Consider the following 23335-nt stretch of genomic DNA (forward strand, 5'->3'; position numbering starts at 1 on the left):
CAACAGAAAGCAGACCATTGACACTCTTAGATACATGCTCCCAAGCAACCTAACAAATGCAAATTTTATGCAGGGCAGAATAATTTCTAGTTATTTTCGTAAGAGTTCATTGGTCAAGGGAGTGTGGGAAATCCAAGTGTTTCTCTTTGTTCTGAAAAACACACCAACAGCTTCTATCCTGTGTAATGGCAAATGCAAACCTAACTCTTTGACCTTTTAAAATAACATTTTATTTACACATCTTGGTTTTTGAGACCTTCAAGTAGTTTGGAAGCCCCTGTCTGTCTGCTGCCCCCTGGCCACAGCCTTCCCAGGCATCCCCACCTTTACTGTGGAGCACTGCTCTCACGGGGCAGCAGGGCTGCTTGGTGGACTGCAGTGAAATGAGGAGCCAGCTTTGGAAACGGCGCCCAGTGCTCTTAATTAGCATGCTGCCACCCATCCCAGCTTCTGCAAGGTCAGATGTGCAAGAAGAGCTTGAGCCGGCAAGACTGCAACAGTGTAAAACTTGTTCTAGATAAAATAGAAGCTCTGTGAGGGGTAGCTCTGCTCCTGCCCCAGCTCCAGGCGCCCGAGGACCTGGCGTGCTAGTCTGCCCTAAGGAAGAGCCACGATGGTCTGAGCACACGCATTCTGCAGTTACAGGTGGCCTTTTGAAGAATGCCATGGCACATTCCACAGAACTGGATGGTGATCAGCAACACAGGCAATGTGGTGACAACATGTCAGATATTCGGTCAAAGGACGAGGTCCAGTCAGGAAAAAAAAAGTTGCTAAAGTGTGACATTTCAAACCTTTGGCTGATGATAAAGCATAAAATTAAACTGTACTACACATGGCTGCTCTAACTGCTCACTCTTCTAGAAGCTAAATCCCAACATGGTGTCCCCCCAGTTCTGTTCAATTATTACATTACAAGTTACCTGATGTTCCGGGCTCTAGAGAGGCACACAGCCCTCTGTTGGTTACAGTAAGTATTGTATGGCTGTTGGAAAGGGGCTCTGCTGGAGTGAGAAGCAGTGAGATCTACTATGCAAGCCTAACTGCAATCTGCCCAAGCCCCCTCCAGCTGCAACCTGCACATGCTGCCTGGCCTGTCAGGATACACTGACCCCAACAACACACATCAGCTTGTCAGAAGCCTCTCACCAGGCTTGCCCCCGACTCCTGCTAGATGGAGGACCCTCTCAGCTACCTGACCTGAGGAGGAGCCAGTAAGGCTTTTCTTATTTAACAGGCACATTTCATATGGAGTCATCAAAAACAGAGCTGTCACCATCTTCCCTAGGCTGGGTCTACTCCATTTACCCCATTTACTAGTTTTCCCTGCCCTCAAGCCAGACAAAATAGCTGCTGAGGACACACTTGTGCCTGGTCTACAACCTAGCCTCTTCCCTATAACCTGCCAGCAACTCTTCAGCTCTGCAGAGAAAGAGAGGGATGGCAGGAGGGAGGAATGCTCTGTAGCAGGCAGCAGGCTCCTGTCCTGACAGCTGCTGGGGCCTCTGGGAGGCACTATGCTTCAGTACAGGTGATGCTGCCTTGAAGGTCACACCAAGTCATAGACCTTCCCCCAAATTCAACTGCAAGTGCTCCAAATGAATAAACAACGGAAAACGCACAAGACTGGGGTCTACCCAGCTGGAAGGCAGAATGGCCATGAGGTGTCTGAGGTCTGAGACTCACCCTTGGGAAATGCTGCCAATGCCACCCCTGTCAGTCTCCTTATACACGCAACAAATGAAGGAGCCACACGACCACAGTTCATCCTCAGGCGTACTTATTAGGGCCCACCCTCCCACTCAGCAAAGGTCCCAGCACACCCTGCGGTGCCCAGGAAGTCTCAGAGACAAGTCTTGGAAGGTCACTTGCCCCTCTTGCTGCGGCCCTTCCTGGACTGCAGCTTTCCACCAGTTCCCGAGGAGGGAGGGTTGGGGGCCGAGGCCATGGCAATGTTGATCTGGCCCTCCTGGATCTCCTGCCTCGTCTCCGCAGGCAGGTGGCTGATCTGCTGCTGAGTCTCCAGGTAGAACATGACATCACGCAGCTGTTCCTGGATCTCGGTGATCTGCAGGTCCTTCTGGTCACAGGTCTCCTTCAGTAGCCTCTCCTCCTCCTTCAGCTTGTTCTGCAGCAGCAGCTGGTTGGCTCGCAGACACTTATTCAGCTCCTGCTCCTCCTGAAGCTCCGTGCTGAGCTTGGCCACTCTGGTGTTCAGCTGAGTACACCTTGAGCAAAAGAGGGAGACAGGCTGGTTTCATGGCTCCATGTCCCTTTCTGCTCCGGGACCTCAGAAGCTAGGGCCTAATGAGCACAGCAGCAGCAGCTCTGTCAGAACATGACGAGGAAGTCACTAGGGAAGTGACATTCTCTGAAACAAATACTCTGACCTCATGAGTTTGCTAAAGGAGGGAAAAGGGTCAAGAGTGAGGGTGCTCTGTCCTCAATGCTCACTCCTAAGTAGAGAATTACAAACTAAGACAATACAGGAGGTACCATTTTTATGTATCAGAATGTCAAAGAAGCCAGTTATGGTAGCTCCAGCCTGTAATCTCAGCACTCAGGAAGCTGAGGCAGAAGCAATGTTTGAATTCAGGGCTAGTATAGGCTATAGCATGAGACTCCATCCCAAAAGACCAAACTGAAGATTGGTTTTGTGGCACACATCTTTAATCCCAGCACCAGGAAGACAGAGCAGGTAGATCTCTGTGATTTCAAGGCCAGCCAGGTCTACATAATGAGTTTAGGCCAGCCTGGGCTACAAAGTGAGACCCTGTCTCAAAAAAACAAAACAACAACAAAAACAAAACAAAACAGAACTAAGATGAAGAACAATAAATGAAGACATTCAGGTTTGACTTCTGGTCTCCACAGGCTCATCTTTGAACACACACACAACACACACTCACAATTGGCAAGTTTTGTATTACACAACTGTCCACAATTAAACATTAGGCCAGGTGTGGTGGCACAAGCCTTTACATCTCAGCAGAAGTAGGTGGCTCTCTGTGAGTTGGAGGCCAGCCTGGTCTAGATAATAAGACCCTGTCTCAAAAACAAAGTAACAAACAACATACATTAGAAACTCACTAGACGGTGGAGGAAAAATGGATGCAGGGTTCATGGAAGACCTTTAAAACTATTTTTGTAACTTTCCTGTAAATCTGTTTTTGAGAGAAACAACACTAAGATTCAAATATCCTCCTTAAAGTTCTTTTATCTAAGCCTGGCAGTGGTGGCACACACCTTTATTCCCAGCACTCAGCAGACAGAGATAGGGGACCTCTGAGTTCTCTGGTCTACACAAAGAAACTCTGTCTCAAACGAACAAATATCTATTATACTGTATTTTCACAAAAACAATCTTGTCACTTCTATAGTATATGTAACTGAAACCAGTGAGGGAACCTTACCCTCTTCAGTGCTTGGGAAAAACCAAGGCCCTTCTGCATGCTGGGAAGGGCATGCCACTCAAGGGCTCTGCCACTGAATCATAGGACAGCAATGACCACCAGCAACAACTACGCTGCCCACTGCAGCAGCAGCAGCAGCAAGTGTTCTTGTCATGCTGCTCATGGGCATTTTCCTCCACACTCAGCATCATTAGCCACTAGGTCCAGCCAAGGGAGAGCCTGTGACATTGGCTTTGGCAAAATCTCTTTCCTAACTGCCAGCTCTCTGCCAAGATGGCTCAGAAACTGCAGGAAGAAAGGAAAGCCATCTGCGTATGGATTGCAACAGAGTTTGGTGTTCCATATGGACCCACCTCAAGTGGAATGCCAATGGCACCTTTTTTACATTTTACATTTATTTCCTGTGTGTTTGTATACAAGTGTGCCATGTGTGGAGTTCAAGGACCATGTGTGGGAGTCAGTTCTTTTCTTTCACCACATGAGTCTTGGGATCGCACAGGTAGTGGCTTGGTGGCTAAGCCATCTTGCTCACTCCTAACTGCACAATGAGAAGTCACTGTGACATTTCTCTAGCCATAAAGAACATGCTGAAAGGAAGCAAAGGTGCTTCTGTGGAAAAGTCTGTTGGCATTCACGGCTGCAAGGAAGTAGAGATACCTACTTTCTTTCCACGGACTGCTTTTCCTTCAGGAGGTCACTTAGCCTGAGCTCCAGGCTGTCGCACTTCTCGATGGTCTCTTTAAACTTGGTCTTCATGTTGTTAATCTGAAAGTTCAAGTGGCCCAGGTCAGGCAGAGTCATGCACTTTTGGGACAGTTCCTGTCACTGTCTTAATAACCAGGACCAACCAAACTCAGAAAGTCCAAGTAAGCCACTTGAAAGGAATTGTGACAGCAACAAAAATTGTGAGAAACTACGACAAATACATTTTTCTAGGCTAAACAAGGACTAGGAGCTGCTGGGTTCCCAGGGAAACTGCTGATGGACACCAAGAGCTATCGAAGAGCTAGGGTTGCATCTCCCACCCACAATCCCAGCACTCATGAGGCTGAGACAGGAGGATTGCCAAGAGTACTCTGGGGTACAGTGAATCTTAGGCCATTCTGGGCTACAGAGGGAGATCTTGTCTCAATAAACCAAAACATTAAAAAAACAGAAGAAAAACAAAAGAAACCCACGAGACTGGTCTCTACAGATTTTCTGATGTGCTATGAGGCCTTAAGAATTGCATGTTTGGGCTAGAGAGATTACTCAGAGGTTAAAAAGCACTGGCTGCTCTTCCAGAGGTCCTGAGTTCAATTCCCAGCAACCACATGGTGGCTCCCAACCATCTATAATGAGATCTAGTAACCTCTTCTGGCGTGCAAGCATATATGCAGAAAGAACACTGTATATATAATAAATAAATAAATCTTAAAAAAAAAAAAAGAATTGCATGTTTGCCTTGGGTCAATCTGTAAATCAATGTACCTAACGAACTAATTCATACTTCAGAGATTTAGAAAGAACTGCATGATATTTAGGTCAGGCAAAAGCAGTCCTACCAAGAGCCTGCCGGAGTCAAGTTAGGACTTGGGACCAACCTACAGGTGAAGAGCTGCAGAACTGGGAACTGCCTTAATTTCATATCTTAGAAACTGGAAGAAAAGGCAGGCACAGTGGCACACACCTGTAATCCCAGCACTCAGGGAGGCAGAGGCAGGCAGATCTCTGTGAGTTCAAGGCCAGCCTGGTGTACAAAGGGAGTCCAGGACAGCCAAGGCTACACAGAGAAACCCTGTCTCAAAAAACAAAACAACCACAACAAAAAAAGAAATGAGAGAAGATGAGAGGAGTAGGGAGGAGCAGATGAGAGGAGTAGGGAGGTGGGAGGCCAGGTTGCTGCATCAGCGTCCAGGAGCCCAGTGCACAAGCAGTCTTTATAGTCACTCCTCTCAATAAGCGATGCCATAGATCAATGAGTTTCTGAGGAAACAGACTCAGAGCAAGCAATGATCCAAGGTCTGCCAGTTGCAGGGTTGGAGATCCTGTCCAGGACTAAGATTGGCCATAGTCAAGCTCTAAACCACTGTGAAACTCAAGGCCAAAGCTTTATGTCCTGTGCTTGGGGTACATCTAACACCCACCACACTAGGATCACACTTTATCCTTTATTTCTTGCCTTGTTTTATCTATCTTTCCATCCACCTACCCACCTACCCATCTACCCGCCTGTCTGTCTGTCTGTTTATCTAATCTATTTTGGCTTTTTAAGACAGGGTTTGTCTGTGTAGTCCTAGCTGACCTGGAACTCACTCTGCAGACCAGGCTGGCTTTAAACTCACAGAGATCTGCCTGCTTCTGCCTCCAAAGTGCTTGGATTAAAGTTTTGGGCCATCACTGCCTGGCAGAAAGAAATAATTTTTTAAGATTTATTTATTTCTACATATTTGCATGGCTGCCTGCATGACAAGAAGAGGGCATCAGATCCCATTATAGATGGTCATGAGCCACAATTTGGTTGCTGGGAATTGAACCCAGGACCTCTGGAAGAATACCCAGTGCTCTTAACCACTGAGCCATCTCTCCAGCACCAAAATAATTTTAAAAAAGAAAAACACCCAAGACCCTTTACATGGCTCTATGTGACTGTGCCTACATCCCTGACAGGCTGGAATGAATCACACTGTATCATATCTACAAGTGGCCTACAGGTTCTGGGCTTGGCCTGTAATTGGCCCATCCACACCACCACTATAACTGTGTTATGAAGCCTACAAATGAGAATCTGCCACTGTTCTCTACACGCTCTACTGCTTGGACAGCAGACAGTCACAAAAGGACACTGCAGCACAAAAGGCTTGCATTAGCCATGAACTTATGGACAGATGCTATCTGTCATAAGAAACCAAAGGCATCCTTTTGAGTGCTGTGAGCTTTTATCAGAAGCTGCCCTGGCCCCAGCTCATTTTGATCGGTAAGTAAGCGTGTTCCTTTGGACTTCCCTTCCTCGGCCCTGATTTGCTTTTGCTGGCATGTCTTAGGGAATGTGGCTAACCTTACAAGGCAGAGAGGGTCCCGAGCTCATTTTGCAAGGGTCTGTGTGAAGCAATTTGGGTGGTCATGCTGGTTGAGCCACAAACAAACAAACAAACAAACAAACAACCATTAGTGAGTCTGCAGTGGCACACTACCCTGGATGTCTATAATCTGAGTGACAGTGACCCTGCTCTGCTCTTGAATACCGGTTCAGGCTTTCTTCCCTGTGTGACAATCACACCCTATTTAGGATGGAAAGTCAAGTGTCCTCTAGGGTCTCTGCACTGGCACTTCTACTGTCTGGAAGGTTGTCAGAAGAATTTCATTGATGACTTTTAACTAAAGATCATTTGAAAGCCCATTCCTACTGTTGTTAGGGCCTAGGTAGGTAGGAATTAAGTTACTAGCTGGATCATTTACAAACTTAAGACTTCATTTACTGCTAAGAGAAGTAGTTGTTAGAGATATACATAGTAAGCCCCAGTACTGAACATTTGGACATATAGTCAAACACTTATACACATAAAATTAAATCTTAAAAACAAAACAAAACAAACATGCTATGTAGCCTCAAACTTAGGGGATTAAACAATCCTCCTGCCTCTACCTCCTGAGTACACAGAGCTATAGGCCACCATGCATGGCACATTAATGGACCACTTAGTTAAAATGTAATAGCTGCAGTTCTGAATCAGTAGTCTCAGGCTGACTACAGAAGCACCACCATTCTGCCTAATTTATTTTACTCAGTTTACAAAGCTGCAGAAGCACACCCAGCTTCCAAGGCTACTGTTCCCAAGTTGACATGCCAGAGGCTGACCCATGTTGCAAAACCTTCGCACACACTTCTATAGATTCTGGGGTTTGCCCGAAGAAGTCCTGACTGAGGATACTGTGAGGAAGCAGTGGGCTGGACAGTCACTGAAGCACTGCCTGCCTGTTTTTATGTTCTTGTACAAAATGCTTACGATCCCAACTATCAAGACCCTTTAACTCTACAATTTCTTTTTAGAGACAAAACAATTCTCTCCCCATCATCACAAATCAAAGCAAAGATCCTCACAGTCCCTCTCCCTCTCCCACCTGTCAGTCGCCCTATGGCATTTTATTCACTAAGTCACTTACCTCCTCTGCTGTGTCCTTCTCTATGCGAACAATCTTGTTTTCCCAGTATATCCGCTGTGATTCCAGCTGGCTTGTTAGCAAGTATGAATACTAGAAACAGAAGAAGTACCCAGATGAGAGCTATCACCAACTCTGAAATTCAATAACACTGACCCCTGTGACAGCCAACAGAACTACTTCCAGAGTCAAAGTCTCCACGGGCATAGTGGTGCTCACATACTCACAACAAAACCAGATGAAATTAGAAAACAAACGCATCAAACAAACAAACAGAGCTGCGGGACTATGATGGTGTATGCCTTTAATTCCAACACTTCAGGACAGCCCGATTTATCTATCTAGTTTCAGGCCAGCCAGGGCTACAAAGACAGGCCTTATTGCAAGAGAGACACAGAAAGAGACAGAGAGAGAGAGAGAGAGAGAGAGAGAGAGAGAGAGAGAGAGAGATGCAGAAAGAATAGACATGGTCTTGCTTGTTGTCCAGGCTGCTGCACACTTGAGGCATTGGCAACCTTCCAATCTTATCAACTGGGGCCTTCAGGCTTGTACTTCCATGTCAGGCTCATCAGAAAGTATTTTACATTTGGTTCAACCAAGGGCAACAGGTACTGGGCCAGAGGTAGAGAGTGGAGCTTGCAATCTAGCTGGGAAAAAATGCAAGATTCCAAATTTATTTTTGTTTTTATAATGCTGTATATGTATCCTATTGTTTTTTTAATTTTAATTCTATGTATGGGGTAAGCATATGAACACAAATGCAAGTGCTCACAGAGGTCAGAGGCATCTGAATCCCCTGGAGCTGGGGTTACAGGCAGTTGTAAACTGATGTGGGTGCTGGGAATTGAACTCAGGTCTTTCAGAAGAGTAATATGTGCTCATAACCACCGAGCCATCTGTCCAGCCTGCTGTGTATGTATTCCATCCATGTATGTACACGGGGAACACAAAGTCAGCCTCACATGTCATTCCTAAGGCACGGTCTACTTCCGTTTTGAGACAAGGTCTCTCACTGGCCTAGAACTCAACAACTACTTAGACTAAGCTGCCTGGCCAGTGGGTCCATCTCCTTAGTGCTGGGTTACAAATTTGTACCACCACTTCCTTTTTTTTTTTTTTGAGACAGGGTTACTCTGTGTAAAACCCTGGCTGTCCTGAATTCACTTTGTAGACCAGGCTAGTCTCGAACTCACAGAGCCCCACCTGCCTTTGCCTCCTTTGACTAACTGAGCTATCTTTCTAATATTTTTGTGACTGGTTTTGATACAGGGTCTCTTATTGCCCAGACTGGCCTCAACTGTCCAGGATGGTCCTGAGCTCTTGATCTTCTACCTGTACTTCTTCAGTGTGAATGCACACTTATACAAACTTATTCTGGTCCAGAATAAGACAATTGTAAGAATAGAGGCTTTGAATTTATGTAAAATTAAGGGCTAGAGGCATAGCTTAGTGATAAAAAGTGTGACCTTGAATATGTGAGACTCTGGTTTCTACACTCAACATCCCTCCCACATGTAAAACTCTAACCAACTTCTGTATCTTGGCACCCTGGGGAAGTGTGCCAATTTCTGCACCCCTATTAGTAGCACTCATGAAAGTAGCACTGATGTGAAAGTTTACCCACAGAACCTCTAACTAGACTGTGAACTCTAGCAATGAGGCTGCATTTGGTCTCTGGATCTCCACTCCTACATGATGGCACAATCCATAGTACTGAATGGCCACAGTTAAGGAAGAATGGCGGGTCAGAGTAGGGCCGCTAGGACTTCTGGGAGTAGATGAGACTCTGAGGCTGTTGACAGACAAGCGACATGAACAGACACCTGTACTTGGATAAACCAGGATCAACACAGGGCCTCTTCATCTCAAAGAACAACAAAGATTCTGGTGTAGACACACTGAGATGGGGCCAGGGGTGTTAAGACCTGTGGGCAAGGCCAGGTGTGGTGGCACATTAGCATGTCTTTAATCCCAGCATTTGGGAGTTGGAAGCAAGCAAATCTCCCAAGTTCCAGAATAACCAGGGCCTGATAAAAGCTGGATAAATTTCTTAGCACTGAGGTATAACCCTGCCCCGACAAACTATTTCTTAAATATATAAAATGTGTACCTTATTAAGTGTTACGAAGCGCCCTTATTAAGTGTTCATATGGAACACTTAGTCTAAAGATTTAATGTCAAGGGGATGATCGTTTCTGTCAATATAGTAATTTATTAAGAGCACAAGCCTTCCTGAAGGGCACTCTCTGAATCTTATCAGAGCTAAAAAGTCTATAAATGAGAAGCACCCACATGTGGCTCACAACAGTCCTATGGAACTCCAGTTCCATAGGATTTGAGGCCCACTTCTGGCCTCATCAGGCACCAAGCATGCACATGGTGCAGACACACAGGTAAGCAAACTCATACACATATACACTCATATACATTAAAGAAAAAAAAAAAAGAATCTCAAAATAGTCTACATTCAAATGAGCCAATTTCCAAAGTCCATTCCCTCTGAAAGTCAGGGGTGTGGGTTTGTTTTCCTGGTTGAAATTTTCTTTTTTTGAAATGTACATAAAACAGGACTCGTTCTGAAACATTCCCTTCATTAACATAGTTTGTGTGGGCACGGTGGCATGCTCCCGTCATTCCATCACCAGGGAAGTGGAGACAGGATAATCAAGACCCTGTCTTCAAGCCAAACCAAAGTAAACCCACATACACAACAGAACATCACCAATAAAACAAGAGACACCACAGGACTGCTCTGCACAGACAGCAGTCTCTGGCAGACAGGATTCACTGCTTCCAAGAAAAATCTGACTATGCTAAATGTGTTGTTACTTCAAACATATAAACTCAAAAATGCCTTTAAATGAACAAGCCCCCAACTCAGAAAGTGAGTATGGTTAAAGACACAACTATGCATAAATGGCTCTAGGGAAGAAAGGTGCTTCAGGATCCACTCTGACTCAGTCTATTCTATGTCCAGCTTCTGTAGAGACACCGACAGGAACATGCTGCCTTCTGGCTTTATGCTGCTTTGGAAGATGACCCGAATTGTCTTAACTAGTGACCCCAAATCCAAGATAACCAGGTACAACACACTGAAACAATAAGACAAAATAGTACCAACCATACAAGTGACACCACAGGTAGACTTGCAAAAAAAGAAACATTTTGGAAATTCTTCACAACAATGACAAGATTTCTAAGTTTCCACAAAGGGCGGATAACAACATTAAAAGGTCGAAGCACCTTTCTCCAGAGAATGGAAAAAGGCAGCAAAAGCAGTTGCTAAGTGACAGCTAATAGCCATCTCACCTCTAACTGTAAGGCATCTATCTTCTCATCCTGGCAGGTGTCGCCCTCACACTCGTACTGAACGATCTTTCCATCCGTCTTGCTTGCAACCAGTCGATGGACATAATTATCTAAAGAAAGGAGGAGTCAGACAGAGGCTGAAAAATGAAAAGTTCTCTGTGCTCCCCCCAACCCAGACAGGGTCTCTCCGTATAGCCTTGGCTGTCCTGGAACTCAGGCTGGCCTCGAACTCAGAGATCTACCTGCCTCTGCATCCCAAGTGCTGAGATTAAAGGTGTGTGCCACCACTGCTACTGTCTGGCCAGTTCTCTACGCTTTCAACTCTGAAACATTTTTTTGTTTTTAGAAATCTAAATGATGCATGATTTTTCTTTAAAAATGGGTCAAATCACTTGAACTTTTGGAGAATGAGAGGGGCAAGAACACACATGTAAAGTGTCTCTCTAACTCTCAGTCTGAGCGATCCCTAACCTGGTGCCCTCAGGAGCAACTGTGCAATCTTAGTCTGCCATAGCCATAAGGAGGACACAACTGCAAACTGTGAGGAGTTTCCACAGGAAAGAATGCAAGTCAGGAAACAACCATGCACTCACCTCCAGCATAGTCCCAGACCCGATGGTTGGTGAGCTGCATGGCATATGTGTGCTGGGTCTCCTCAAAGTGCTTGTAAGCATGTCGACTTACATACCGTCCACATCCTATGTGGCCACATATTAAACAAATCCAGAGGTTCTGCCAAAAGGGGAGATCTAAATTGGTGATGTGGGTGGGGAAGCACATGACCTGTATCACATGGCTTGGAACAAAGACTGTGGCGCTTCTTCCATAGACTTCTGAATAAGAAGGTTCTAAAACACATCCTTCCTGACTGGTCAACCATCTCCCCTCTCTGGCTTCTGCAGGGCTCTAAGTGCAGATTCACAAGTGACTGGTGGGCACCTCAGTCTTTTTTTTTTTTTTTTTTTTTTTTAAATTGTGTAGCCCAGGCTGGCCTCGAACTCATGATCCTCCTGCCTCTGCCTCCTTCTGCAAATCCTACTGGTGTGCGCCACCTCAGTCTTTTAAGAGAATAATAGCAAATAAAAGTATGAAGAATCTGTGTGCTCATACAACTGAGTATAGACAAAAAGTAATCGATCCTCAAAAGAGGCTAAGCTGCAGTGGGTACAAGAAAATCCCAGACCAATATAGCTGCTCTTTGTTCCTCCCCACCGGCATTACTTACTTCCTGGACACCACATTCAAAACACTTGTTTTCTTCCACTGGCTCTGGTGTCTGACAGTACCGGCAAACAGGACACCTATCCAGGACATGAAAGATAAGGCTGAGATTGTATATAGGCATTGAAACCTGGACTATAAACTCTCCCCTCTCTACGCTCCCCTTTTCTTTCTTTTCTAAAATGTGTTTACTTAACTGAGACAGGATCTCACCCCACAGTCCTGGCTGGCCTGAGCTCACTATGTGAATCAAGTTGATGTCAAAGTCATAGAGAACAGCTTGCCTCTGATCCCAAGTCTGGAGACTTAAGATGTGAGCTACCACACTCAGCCAATTATTTTTGTTGCTTTTTTGAGACGGGGGTCTCACTATGTAGCCTTGGTTGACCTGGAACTTGCTATGTAGACCAGGCCAGCCTCAAAAATCACAGAGATCTGCCTGCCTCTGCTGGAATTAAATGCATTTGCAAGCATACCCTGTTCCCAGCCAATTTTTTTAAAAAAGGTTTATTTTTATTTGTATGTATATGCCCACCAAGGCCAGAAGAGGGCATCAGATCCCCTGGAGCTGGAGTTCCAGGTGGCTGTGAATAGCTCAAGTTTCTGGAAACTTAACCTGGGTCTTCTGCAAGAGCAGCCAGGGCACTTAACTGCTGAGCCACCCTCCAGATACACACATGACACTGTTTCCTCTCAGGTAGTCTACTCTGAAGATAATTTTTAACCCCTTATCATTCTGCCTCTACCTCCCATTTGTTAGTACTATAGGTGTGTGCCAGCATTTTCCAACTGGGGTAACCCTTTCCAATCACACTCAAGAGGAACTAATGTTCTTTTATTTTTATTTTTTTTGAGACAGGGTTTCTCTGTGTAGCCTTGTCTGTCCTGGCTTTGTAGACCAGGCTGACCTTGAACTCAGAGAGATCTGTCTGCCTCTGTCTCAGCTTCCCCAAGTGCTGGGATTACAGACGTGTACCCTGTGCCTGGCTGGTTTAATACTGGTCATCAATATATTTTTTAAAATATATTTTGTTTGATGGATCAATGTGCTGGAAAGTAGAATACAAATGTAGCTGACTAAACTGCCACCAAGAAAGTAAGGTCAAGGTGTAGTGAGCATCCATTCATTCTTTGTCCAGGTCACAAAGAGCACAGAAGAGGCACAAGTAGGCAGAAGGCCAAGTTCCTGAACTGGCAAGAAGGAAGCTCAAGGTCCACTGACTTTCTTTAGTACTGATGATGGGCAGGTGCAGTGGTGCACACCTATAGGGCCAGTACTAAGGAGAGAGGCAGAGGACAGCATAAGCTCAAGGCCAGCCTCGGCTACTAAGTGCCAGAGCAGCTGAGCTTAACACAGGGAGGGCTTATTTTGGATCTTAAAGATTTATGTGCACATGTGTGTTCTTGAGTGTATTTTATGCACCATGTGAAACAGCGCGTGTAGAGGCCAGAAGAGACCATTGATTCCCAGATATGGAGTTCCAGCTGATTGTAAGCTGTTCAACATAGATGCTAGGAACAAAAGCTGGGTCTCGGCAAGAGCAAGAAGCGCCCTTAACTGCTGAGGGTCTCTCTAGTGCCCTTGTTAGCTTCTGAAATGGGTTTCACATAGACTAGAGCAGCCTCAAGCTTTCTATGTAGCCAAGGATCACCTTGAATTTTGGGTCCTCCAGCCTCCAATTCCCTAGTACTGGGATGTACTGTCTGGTTTAGGTAGTGCTAGGAATGGAACCCGGGCTTCCTGGTTAGAGCTTGCCCAGCTTCTATGCTAGGCAAGAACTCACCAACTGAACTACAGCTCTAGACCTGAGATCTCGTTTCAAGTAAAACAACAAATAGGGGCTGAGTGTTAAGTGGAAGAACTGTACTTGGCAAGGAGGAAGGGAGAGGAGAGAAAGGAAAGAAGAAAGGAAGAGAAAGAGGAAAGGAGAGGGGAGGGGGAAAGGCAGAAAGGAACTGGGAAGCAGTGCTGGAAATGGCTGCTGGCTTAGGCAGAGTAGCTGCACACGTAGACAGCGGCTTCCCGTTACTCTTCTGCCTGTGTGCTGGCTGTGCCAGAGACTAGACAGAAAAACAAAGCAATATTGAGCTCTAACTCTTGACTAGGTCATGTTCTAGGATCTAGGAAAATATTCAAAACCAAGCTTCAGTAGCACACAATGAGTACATTTTGACATTCTACACCATTTATGAGAACAACACGGAACAACCAAAGCTCCTGCCAAAACCCAGCTGTTCTGCCTACCCAGGATTAAGGGCATGGCCACCATGCTTGAATTCAACCTCCCTTTATGTGGGAGTAGGACATTCTGTAGCCCAGCCTTAAACTTCCAACCCAAATCATGGAATTAAAGGTGTGGTCACTTTAATTCACTTCTGAATCAACCTACTTATTTAATCTGTGTGTGGAGGTCAAAGGACAGGTCTGTAGAACTGGTGCTATCTCCCTTCACTATGTGACATCAAGTACCTTTATCTACTTAGTCATCTTGCCAGCCCTAAGCTTCAACAATTTCTTCTATCTTTGTCTGTCTGTCTGTCTATCTATTTGTCTATCAACCAATCTATTTATTTTGAGACAGGGTTTCTCTGTGTAGCCCTGACTGTCCTGGAAGTCACTTTGTAGACCAGGCTGGCCTCTCCTTCTTGAGTGCTAGACCTCTGAGTGCTGGAACTAGAAGCCTGCATCACCACCACCCAGTTCATTTTTTCTTATGTGTCTGTGTTTGAATTCACATGCACGTGTACGTGCCCACAGAGGCCGGAAAGGGATTTTTAAAGTCTAGGTATCTGAAGAATAATTTTGGACTGGAGAGATGGCCCAGTGGTAGGAGCTTTTTCTGCTCTTGGAGAAAAAGTACCTGGATTCCATTCCCAGCACCCACATGGCAGCTCACAACCACCTACTAACTCCAGTTCCAGGGGATAGGCTGCCCTCTGGCATCCTGCGTCACCTGCATGCATGTGGTGCACATAAACTTACGCACATACTCACACAAATAAAAATATAAACAGATGACAATTTCCACAAGACCTGAAAGAAATATCGAGGTCTCATCACTATTGAGATGGCAGCTTTGCAGAGTCAAAGACTAGCAGCTGATGGCTATTTTCAATTCTGGAAAGGGGTCATAAAGGGGACCCCTGCACTCACGTGGTATCATCCCACCGCTGTAGACACTGGCTGTGGAAGCTGTGGTTGCATAGTGTGGTGAGGATGCCGTTCACAGACTCGTCCATTCGCTCCAGACACACAGTGCACTTGGGGAGCTCTGTCAGGTCCATCACAGGGAGGCTGGCGCCCTACAGGAAACATTTGGTTAAGCCCCAACCTTCATCCTTTAGCATCTTCTTCTTTAAACAAGAGACTTCCTGTTGCTTTTATTGTTCTTTTTTTTGCAGCATCCCACTCTAGACTAGGTTCACTTGGAACTCTCAGCAAGCCTTCTGACGAAGCTCTGAAAAAACTAAGATCAGAGGTGTGGCCACATTTGGCATCTGCTTTTCCTTTTCTTTTTACAGAGATTCAGCTTTTTAAATGTTTTAAAAAGATTTATTTATTTGTATGAATCCTCTGTCTGCTTGCACACCAGAAAGTTAATAGAGGGTATCAGACACAGTACAGATGGTCATGAGCCACCATGTGGTTGCTGGGAATCGAACTCAGGACCTCTGGAAGAGCAGCCAGTGCTCTTAACTGCTGAGGCATCTCTCCAGCTCCCAAATTTAAAAATTTTTATATGTTATTGGTGTTTTGCCTGCATTCATGTCTGGGTACCACATATGTGCAAATGACCATGAGGTCCAGAAGAGGGCAATAGATCCCCTAGAATTGGGAATTAACAGTGGGTTATGAGACATCTTGTGGGTGCTAGGAACTGAACCCAGGTCCTCTACAGAGCTGCCAGAGATAATAACTGCTGATCCATCTTTCCAGAACCCCATCCCCTTTAAAATCCTGCTTTTTGTTTGTCTGTTTTGGAGGTAGAGTTTGTTAACTCAGGCAGACGTCAAACTTTTGAAGTAGTTGAAGAAGGCCTTGATGGTCTAATTCTCTTGCCACCACCTTTAAAAAAAAAATTTTTTTTGGGGGGGGTTCCTTTTTTTTTGAGACAGTATTTATTTCTGTAATAAGCCCTGCCTGTCCTAGACTTGCTCTGCAGACCAGGCCTCAAACTCACAGAGATCTGTCTGCCTCTGCCACCATGTGCTGCCCACCTTTTTAATTCTTAAAAATTAATTTTTATATGTCTATGTCTGAGTGTATGTGTGTGCTCCATGTGCATGCAGGAATAGCTATGATGCCAATGAATATCTGAAGAAGACACTGGGTCCTCTGGGACTGGAGTCACAGGACATTGTGAGATGCCATGTGGGTGCTGAAAACCTGACCTGTGTTCTCCACAACAGCAGTAAGCACTCCTAAATGCTGAGCCATCTCTTCAGCCCCTAGCTCTACCCCTTGAATGCTCAGATTCCAGTCCTCCATCATTGTAGCCAGCTTTTGGGTCTAGCATAAATCTTGTCAAATTACATTTTTGTGGGCTGAGTGGTGGTGGTGCACACCTTTAATCACAGCACTCAAGAGACAGAGGCAGGTGGATCTCTTGATGAGTTATGAGCCTGATATACAGAGTGAGCTCCAGAACAGCCAAGGGTACACAAAGAAACACAAAGATTTTTTTTTTTGCTCAAAAAAAAAAAATCTAGAATATGTGTGTTAGTATATGTATATATAGCATGTATCTACATACATGTGGAAAGAACACAACTTTCGGGAAGGTGGGTCCTGTGGAATAAACTGAGGTCAGCAGGCTTTGTGGTAGCAAACAACTTTATCTGCTGAGTTTGTGAAGCCATGGCTATCCTGGAACTCACTTTGTAGACCAGATACTAGACTTGAACTCATAGAGATCTACCTTCCTCTGCCTCAAGTGCTAGGATTAAAGGCGTTAGAGAACCTGCTTCTTATGTCTCCTTGAAAAAGAAGGAACTCGAAAATCAACATGGAGACCCTCTGGCTTCCAGAGCAGAACCTATAAACAACCAAATGAGCCAGTATTTCAGGCCAGCTCCAGGGAGCTGTCCTGCTGCAGATTAGAGCCAGAACAAGTGGATAGCAAGCCTGGACCGCAGCCTTCGGGAGGCAGAGACAGGAGGATCTCTGTGAGTTCAAGGCCACCCTGCTCTACATAGTAAATTCTAGGATAGCCAAGGCTACACAGGGAGAACCTGCCTCAAAAAAGAAAACAAAAAGTTGAGCATGGTGGAAACCACCTTTATTCCTAGCACTAGGAGACAGAGGCAGGTGGATTTCTTTGAGTTCTAGTTAGCCTGGTCTACACATTGAGTTTCTAGATAGCCACAGCTACACAGAAAAACCTAAAACAAAAAGCTAGAAAGAAGATTAGGGTTAACAGTTTGAACAAAAATGCTTCTTTCTGCTCCAAACAGTACTCCATTGTTCTGGGTTTCAACAATGCAGTCTTCTCCTTACTTTGATTTGGGGGCAGGGTCTCGTTACATAGCCTAGGCTGGCATCCAACTCACCAGTTTCTATTCTCTGCCTCCTGAGTGCTGGGGTCACATGCATGTACCACCATACCTGTTTTCTACATTTTTTAAAAAAGATTTTACTTACTATGTATACAGTGTTCTGTCTGCATGTTCACCTGCATGCCAGAAGGGGGCACAAGATCTCATTATAGATGGCTGTGAGCCACCATGTGGTTGCTGGGAATTGAACTTAGGACCTCTGGAAGAGCTGGCAGTGTTCTTAACCTCTGAGCTGTCTCTCCAGCACCCTTAAGATGCTTAACACCTTTTTAAGATGTTTCTACATCTTAAAAAAAGGTATAATTTGCCATTTTGTTTTTTTAAAGCAGGGCCTTGCAATGTAGTACAGGTTAGCTTTGAACTTGCCATGCCACCTGTGAATTCATCCACTCCCACCCTGTAGCCTAGCTGGAAAGAGTCTCCATTTTAAACTCTGGCTTTTAGCAAAATCACACCAACTATTCCATCACCACCAAGCTTCACCATCCAATTTGTCAATATCCCATCAGCCCAAAGCAACCTCCACACTGTTAGCTGGCCCTCCCTGTTCCACTTTTCTCTGAGACCCCAGAACCTGTCTTTTGTCTTTACCCTCAATCTCCACAGTAAGGCCTATTTTGGATGTTTCTGCAAGCATCTTGACATTCAATTCTATACCAGTCAGCAACATTTCTCTTCAGACATAAGAAGTCTTCACACTTACATCTTCAGATTTCAGCACTTCAGCCCTTTCCACATACACCAGCTGGCAAACGTCATCTTCAATTGAGTTGAACTGGCGGCCATTGCATGCCATGTAGAAACTATCCGCATCAGCCTGTGCACACCATCGGGAGAGGCAAAAAGAAAGGCTGGTCAGGGAAGCTACCCTTCCCGCTCCCACATCCCACATGTTTACAGTCAGAAGAAGAGGCAAGCACTAGGCACAGCATGCCCTGAGCCACCAAGTCAGCAGACTCTGCAGCGCAGTGTTCAGGCTGCTGAGAGGTTTGGCTTACACGGCAGAAGGCATTGCAGTGTGCTGAGCAAGAGCTGTGTACTGCAAAAATTCAACCTGCTACCACCAGCAACCTCCTGGATAGTTCTTTCCCCTCTAGTCATTGTTTTTGTGGTGGTTTAGAGAAGACACTTCTGGCAGTACACGCCTTTAATCCCAGCACTTGGGAGACCAGCACGGTCTATACAGTTAGTTCTAGGATAGCCAGGAATACACAGAGAAACCCTGTCCTGAAACACAAAACAAAAAGAAACAAAATAAAACCAAATTTAAAAACTAGCATCCGTGTTAATGTATAGGGACCAGTATGGATGAAAACCCAGATCCCCTTCAGTAAACTGAATAAGCACCCCACTAGGAAGGTCCAATACCACAAGTCAGGATTCCTAGTGCAGGTTGAGGTAGCCAAGACTGGGGCTTGAGAGATGGCTCAACTGTTAGGAGCACTGGCTGCTCTTACCAGGGTCCAGGATTTAGTTCCCCACATGGCTGTTCAAAACCAAGACTAACCAGCCTTTAGCATAACGAGCTGTGCTTTCTCATGGTGGAGGCTGGATGCACTAGAGATATCAAGAGTAAAGGCAAATCAAACCCTGGCTCAGGCTTAGTGGAGAGCAACAAGACAACTCCAGTGTTTAAACTCAGTTTTTCACGGCAGCAGGGGGCTGAGGCCTAGACTACACTCCCATAGGGGCATTAGCCCAAACATAGGAAACTGCCTGTTTCAGCCCTACTAATGCTGACAAGCTGCTTGGGGGATGAGGGCAGCTTCCTCAAAAACAAAACAATTGCACTGTTGACTTCCACCACCAGATTCAAGGCTGTTTTACCAAACCTGGCTCTCCTTTTCAGGGGCTCAATCTCACAAGGACCACAAGTCTCTTGAACAGTTTTTATTTCCACTCCAATGATGTAATCTCACAGATTTTTAATTTATTTTTATTTTATATGTAAGGGTGTTTTGCCTATATGTGTACCACATGCATGCAGTGCCTATGGAGGCCAAAAGACATTTGATCACCAGTAACTGTAGTTACGGCCAGTCATAAGCTGCCTTATTGTTGCCAGAGACTGAACTCAGACCCATTCCAAGAGCAGCCAGCACTCTTAGAGGCTGAGCTATCTCTCCAGCCTCACGATTTGGATTTTTGGTTATTTATGCTTTCGTCATATAAGCCAGTGAACTGAGCTCTGAGAAAGACAGTCAATTCTGATGTTGTTTTACTGAAGGGGCAGTGAACTTAAAGTTCAATCTGTAAAGCTGGCTGTGGGACAACTCTCCCCATCTTCCAGGGTTACTGGAGACACTATTAGATGAGGAGATGGCTCTCTCAGGCTGTGGTGCTTACTGAGGGAGCAGCTAGGCTAGGAGGAGGCTAGGCTCATCTTCTACAGAAGGCACTGACTACAGCTGCTGGAAAGGCAGAGGCCTCCTTGGATCAGGAGCTGTCTAAGTGCTCACCAAATGACAGGACTCATCACAGAAAGGATAAGCACAAGACCCAACTCATTATTCTATTCTTGAGGGAACTGTTCATCTACACCAAAGAAATGTACTTTTAAGGCTGGCAAGATGGCTCAGCAGTGCTCACCATAAAGCCTGACAATATGAATTCAATTCCTGCAACCCACATGGTAGAGCAACTCCTGCAAGCTATAATCTCATCTGCACGTGAACACTGTGGCATGCTCTCAAACACGCACACGCTCATGTGTGCAAGCACAAACAAAAACATGCACACACCCCAATGCAATGAAAACCTATAAGCAGGTGCTAAAGAGATGGCTCCACAGTTAAGAGCACATACTAATCTTCCAGAGGATCTGAGCCATCCCCAGCACCATAACCAGATGACCCAAAACCAGCTGTAACTTCAGAAAATCCTCTTCTGGTCTTTGTAGGTACTGTATACATATGGCAAACATATGTACACATAAAATTTAAAAATCTGTCTCTGTATCCTCTTTACAATGTAGGTATTAAAACTTCAGGCTAGAACCAGAAGGTGCTGGCACACACTTTTAACCCCAGCACTAGGGAGGCAGAGGCAGGTGGATCTCTTAGAGTCTGAGGCCAGCCTGGTCTACACAGTGAGGTCTAGACAGCCAGGGCTACCTAGAGAGAGACTGTCTCAAACAAAACAAAAACTCTACACTGTTAAAATGCTGCATAGGGCTGGGTGCAATGCCAGTGCAGGGGAAGCTGAAGAAGACAGAAGAGAGTCTGAGGGCAGTCGGAGTGGGTGACACACACAACTGGCAGAACTCTCCTAGTTCAAGGCCAGACCTGAGTTCCAGGATAGTGATGACTACACAGTAATCCTGTCTCAAAAAGACAAACAAGGAAATGAAGTGTTTGAGTGCAGGGGCTGGAGACATGGCTCAGCAGTAAAGAGCACTTGGTCTTGCAGAGGACCCAGGTTCAATTCCCAGCACCTGCATGGTGGTTCACAACCGTCCTAAACTCCAGCTCTAGGGGATCAGATGCCCTCTTCTAAGCTCCAAGGATGATGCACACATGGTATAAGACATACATGCAGGCAAAAGATTCATACATAGAAAATTAAACAACTAAATCTAAGACAATTTTTTTTAAAGTTTGAGGTCAGTCTTCATGACACCAGGGAACCTTGTCTCAAAAGAAGACAAAATGTTAAAATTGTATATAACCAAAAGATTTAAAGAATCCAATTTTTGGTTTTTGCTGTTTGTACTTTTGGTTTTTTTTTTGTGTTTTTAAATATTTGTTGATTTATTTTACATACATGAGTGCTGTCTTCATGCATATCAGAGGAGGGAATCAGATCCCATTACAGATGGTTGTGAGCCACCATGTGGGTGCTGGGAATTGAACTCAGAACCTTTGGAAGAGCAGCCAGTGCTCTTAACCGCTGAGCCATGTCTCCAGCCCCCGATTGTACTTTTGTAATTGTACTTCAGAGGAATTCAGAAAAAGGCCAACCCAGTATGATCGGGGCTTCCTCTTCCTCACTGACACAGTGACCAGCTGCAGGGCTCAGAATGTACGCTGTCCTCCCCCCCCCCCCACACACCCCTGGGGTTTCTCTGTGTAGCCTTGATTGTCCTAGAACTCACTTTGTAGACCAGGCTGTAGACCAAACTCAGAGATTCACCTGCCACTGCCTCTCGAGTACTGGGATAAAAGATGTGCATCACCACTGCCCAGCTGTGTTTTCACTTTTAAAAAGACCAGAGTGCTAGGCAGTCCTAACTAAGTACAACAGGGAGAAAGCCCACCACACTGTTGAGTGGTCACCTGTCCTGCACATTTTTGTTTTCATATCTTGATGACATAAATTTCTTCCTCCAAGACTGAATTTCCTGAAGGTCATATGATCCATGAACCTCCAATGAAAGCTAAAAGAATAGAGGCTAGCTAGATGGTGCAGAGGGTAGAGGCACTTGCCACCAAGCATGACAGCCTGGGTTTGATTCCTGAAACCCACATGGTAGGAGAGAAGTGACTGTGGCCAACATACATATACATACATACACAAAAAGTAAACACAGCAGCAGCAGGGCCAACAGAAATGATAAAGTATTCAGAAGACTTCTGAGTCCTCATGAAAAACTCCCCTGTGAGGATCAGGGGAGCAAGCACATGACAGCTGCCCGTATACGGACTCAAGCTACAACCTTCACATGACACTTCAGATCTAACTTTGGGAAGTGACTAGTTGGATCCTATTCACACCTGTTCTGTGTGTATTTGCGGAGTTCTAAGAGCATCCAGTTGTTAATTTGACTTTACAAAGTTCCCCACCACTGGGAAAATTAAAAATGTGTGTCAAGAGCTAGAAAGATGACTCAGTGGTTAACAGCACTGGCGGCTCTTTTCAGAGGTCCCAGGGTTAGTTCACCAACATTTGTAACCCATGCTCCGGAGTAATGTGATGTCCTCTTCTGGCCCCCATGGACACTGCACACAAGTGGTGTACAGACATACATGCAAGCAGAATACCTACACATATAAAATTAAAATGTTTTGTTTTGTTTGAGACAGGTCTCTCTACTTAGCCCTGGCTGTCCTGGAACTCACTAAGTAGATAGAGCAGGCTGTCCTCAGACTCACAGAGACCCCTCTGCCTTTGCTCCCTGAGGGCTAGGATTAAAGGTATAAACCACCACACCCCACAAAATAAGCCCCAGACACGGTTTCTCTGTGTCATCCTGGTGGTCCTAAAACTCACTCTGTAAACCAGGCTGTCCTTGAACTTCCCAGCCAACGTAGTTAAATTTCAATGGACAAATATCACAGGATATAAAAACACAACAAAAGCCTGACTAACGCCGAAGCTGGAACAGCTCCTTGGCAACATGAGTAGTAGTAAAGCTCACCTCACTTTTATGTTCGTATACACACACACAGGCTCTTACGAAGCAATATGCTATAAAGCAGGATATGAAAGAGACAATGACAAAACCTTCTTAATTGAAAACTACACAAGCATTTTCAGGTCTAAGAACATCACTGTTCTTTCAGGGCATCTGCCTCTCTGTAATGTCAACCATTCGTAACACTTCAGTATTAGACCAATCAACATCAATATTTAAAAACCAAACCAAAAAAACACTAGAGCCAGTTGTGGTGGCACATGCCTTTGATCCCAGCACTCAGAGGCAGAGGCAGGCAGATTTCTGTGAATTCAAGGTCAGCCTGGTCTACAGATCGGGTTCC

The 23335-nt window shown here is 45.3% G+C and overlaps 1 protein-coding gene across 2 annotated transcripts in view; it reads right to left on the minus strand.

Moving 5' to 3' along the window:
* Positions 1–207: 207 nt before the first annotated feature.
* Brap (BRCA1 associated protein) overlaps positions 208–23335 on the minus strand; it is a 29593-nt gene continuing 6465 nt past the window's right edge. For both annotated transcript variants that reach the window (XM_021633194.2, XM_060382461.1), the window contains 8 exons: positions 18343–18456; positions 15238–15386; positions 12088–12163; positions 11456–11594; positions 10863–10972; positions 7557–7646; positions 4075–4178; positions 208–2228 (listed from right to left, as the gene is read on the minus strand). In XM_021633194.2, the coding sequence (XP_021488869.1) occupies positions 1865–2228; positions 4075–4178; positions 7557–7646; positions 10863–10972; positions 11456–11594; positions 12088–12163; positions 15238–15386; positions 18343–18456 (1146 nt within the window). In that variant the 3' untranslated portion in view covers positions 208–1864. The remainder of the gene's footprint in view (positions 2229–4074; positions 4179–7556; positions 7647–10862; positions 10973–11455; positions 11595–12087; positions 12164–15237; positions 15387–18342; positions 18457–23335) is intronic.

Source organism: Meriones unguiculatus, chromosome 4, assembly GCF_030254825.1.
Source record: "Meriones unguiculatus strain TT.TT164.6M chromosome 4, Bangor_MerUng_6.1, whole genome shotgun sequence".
NCBI classification, from domain to species: domain Eukaryota; kingdom Metazoa; phylum Chordata; class Mammalia; order Rodentia; family Muridae; genus Meriones; species Meriones unguiculatus.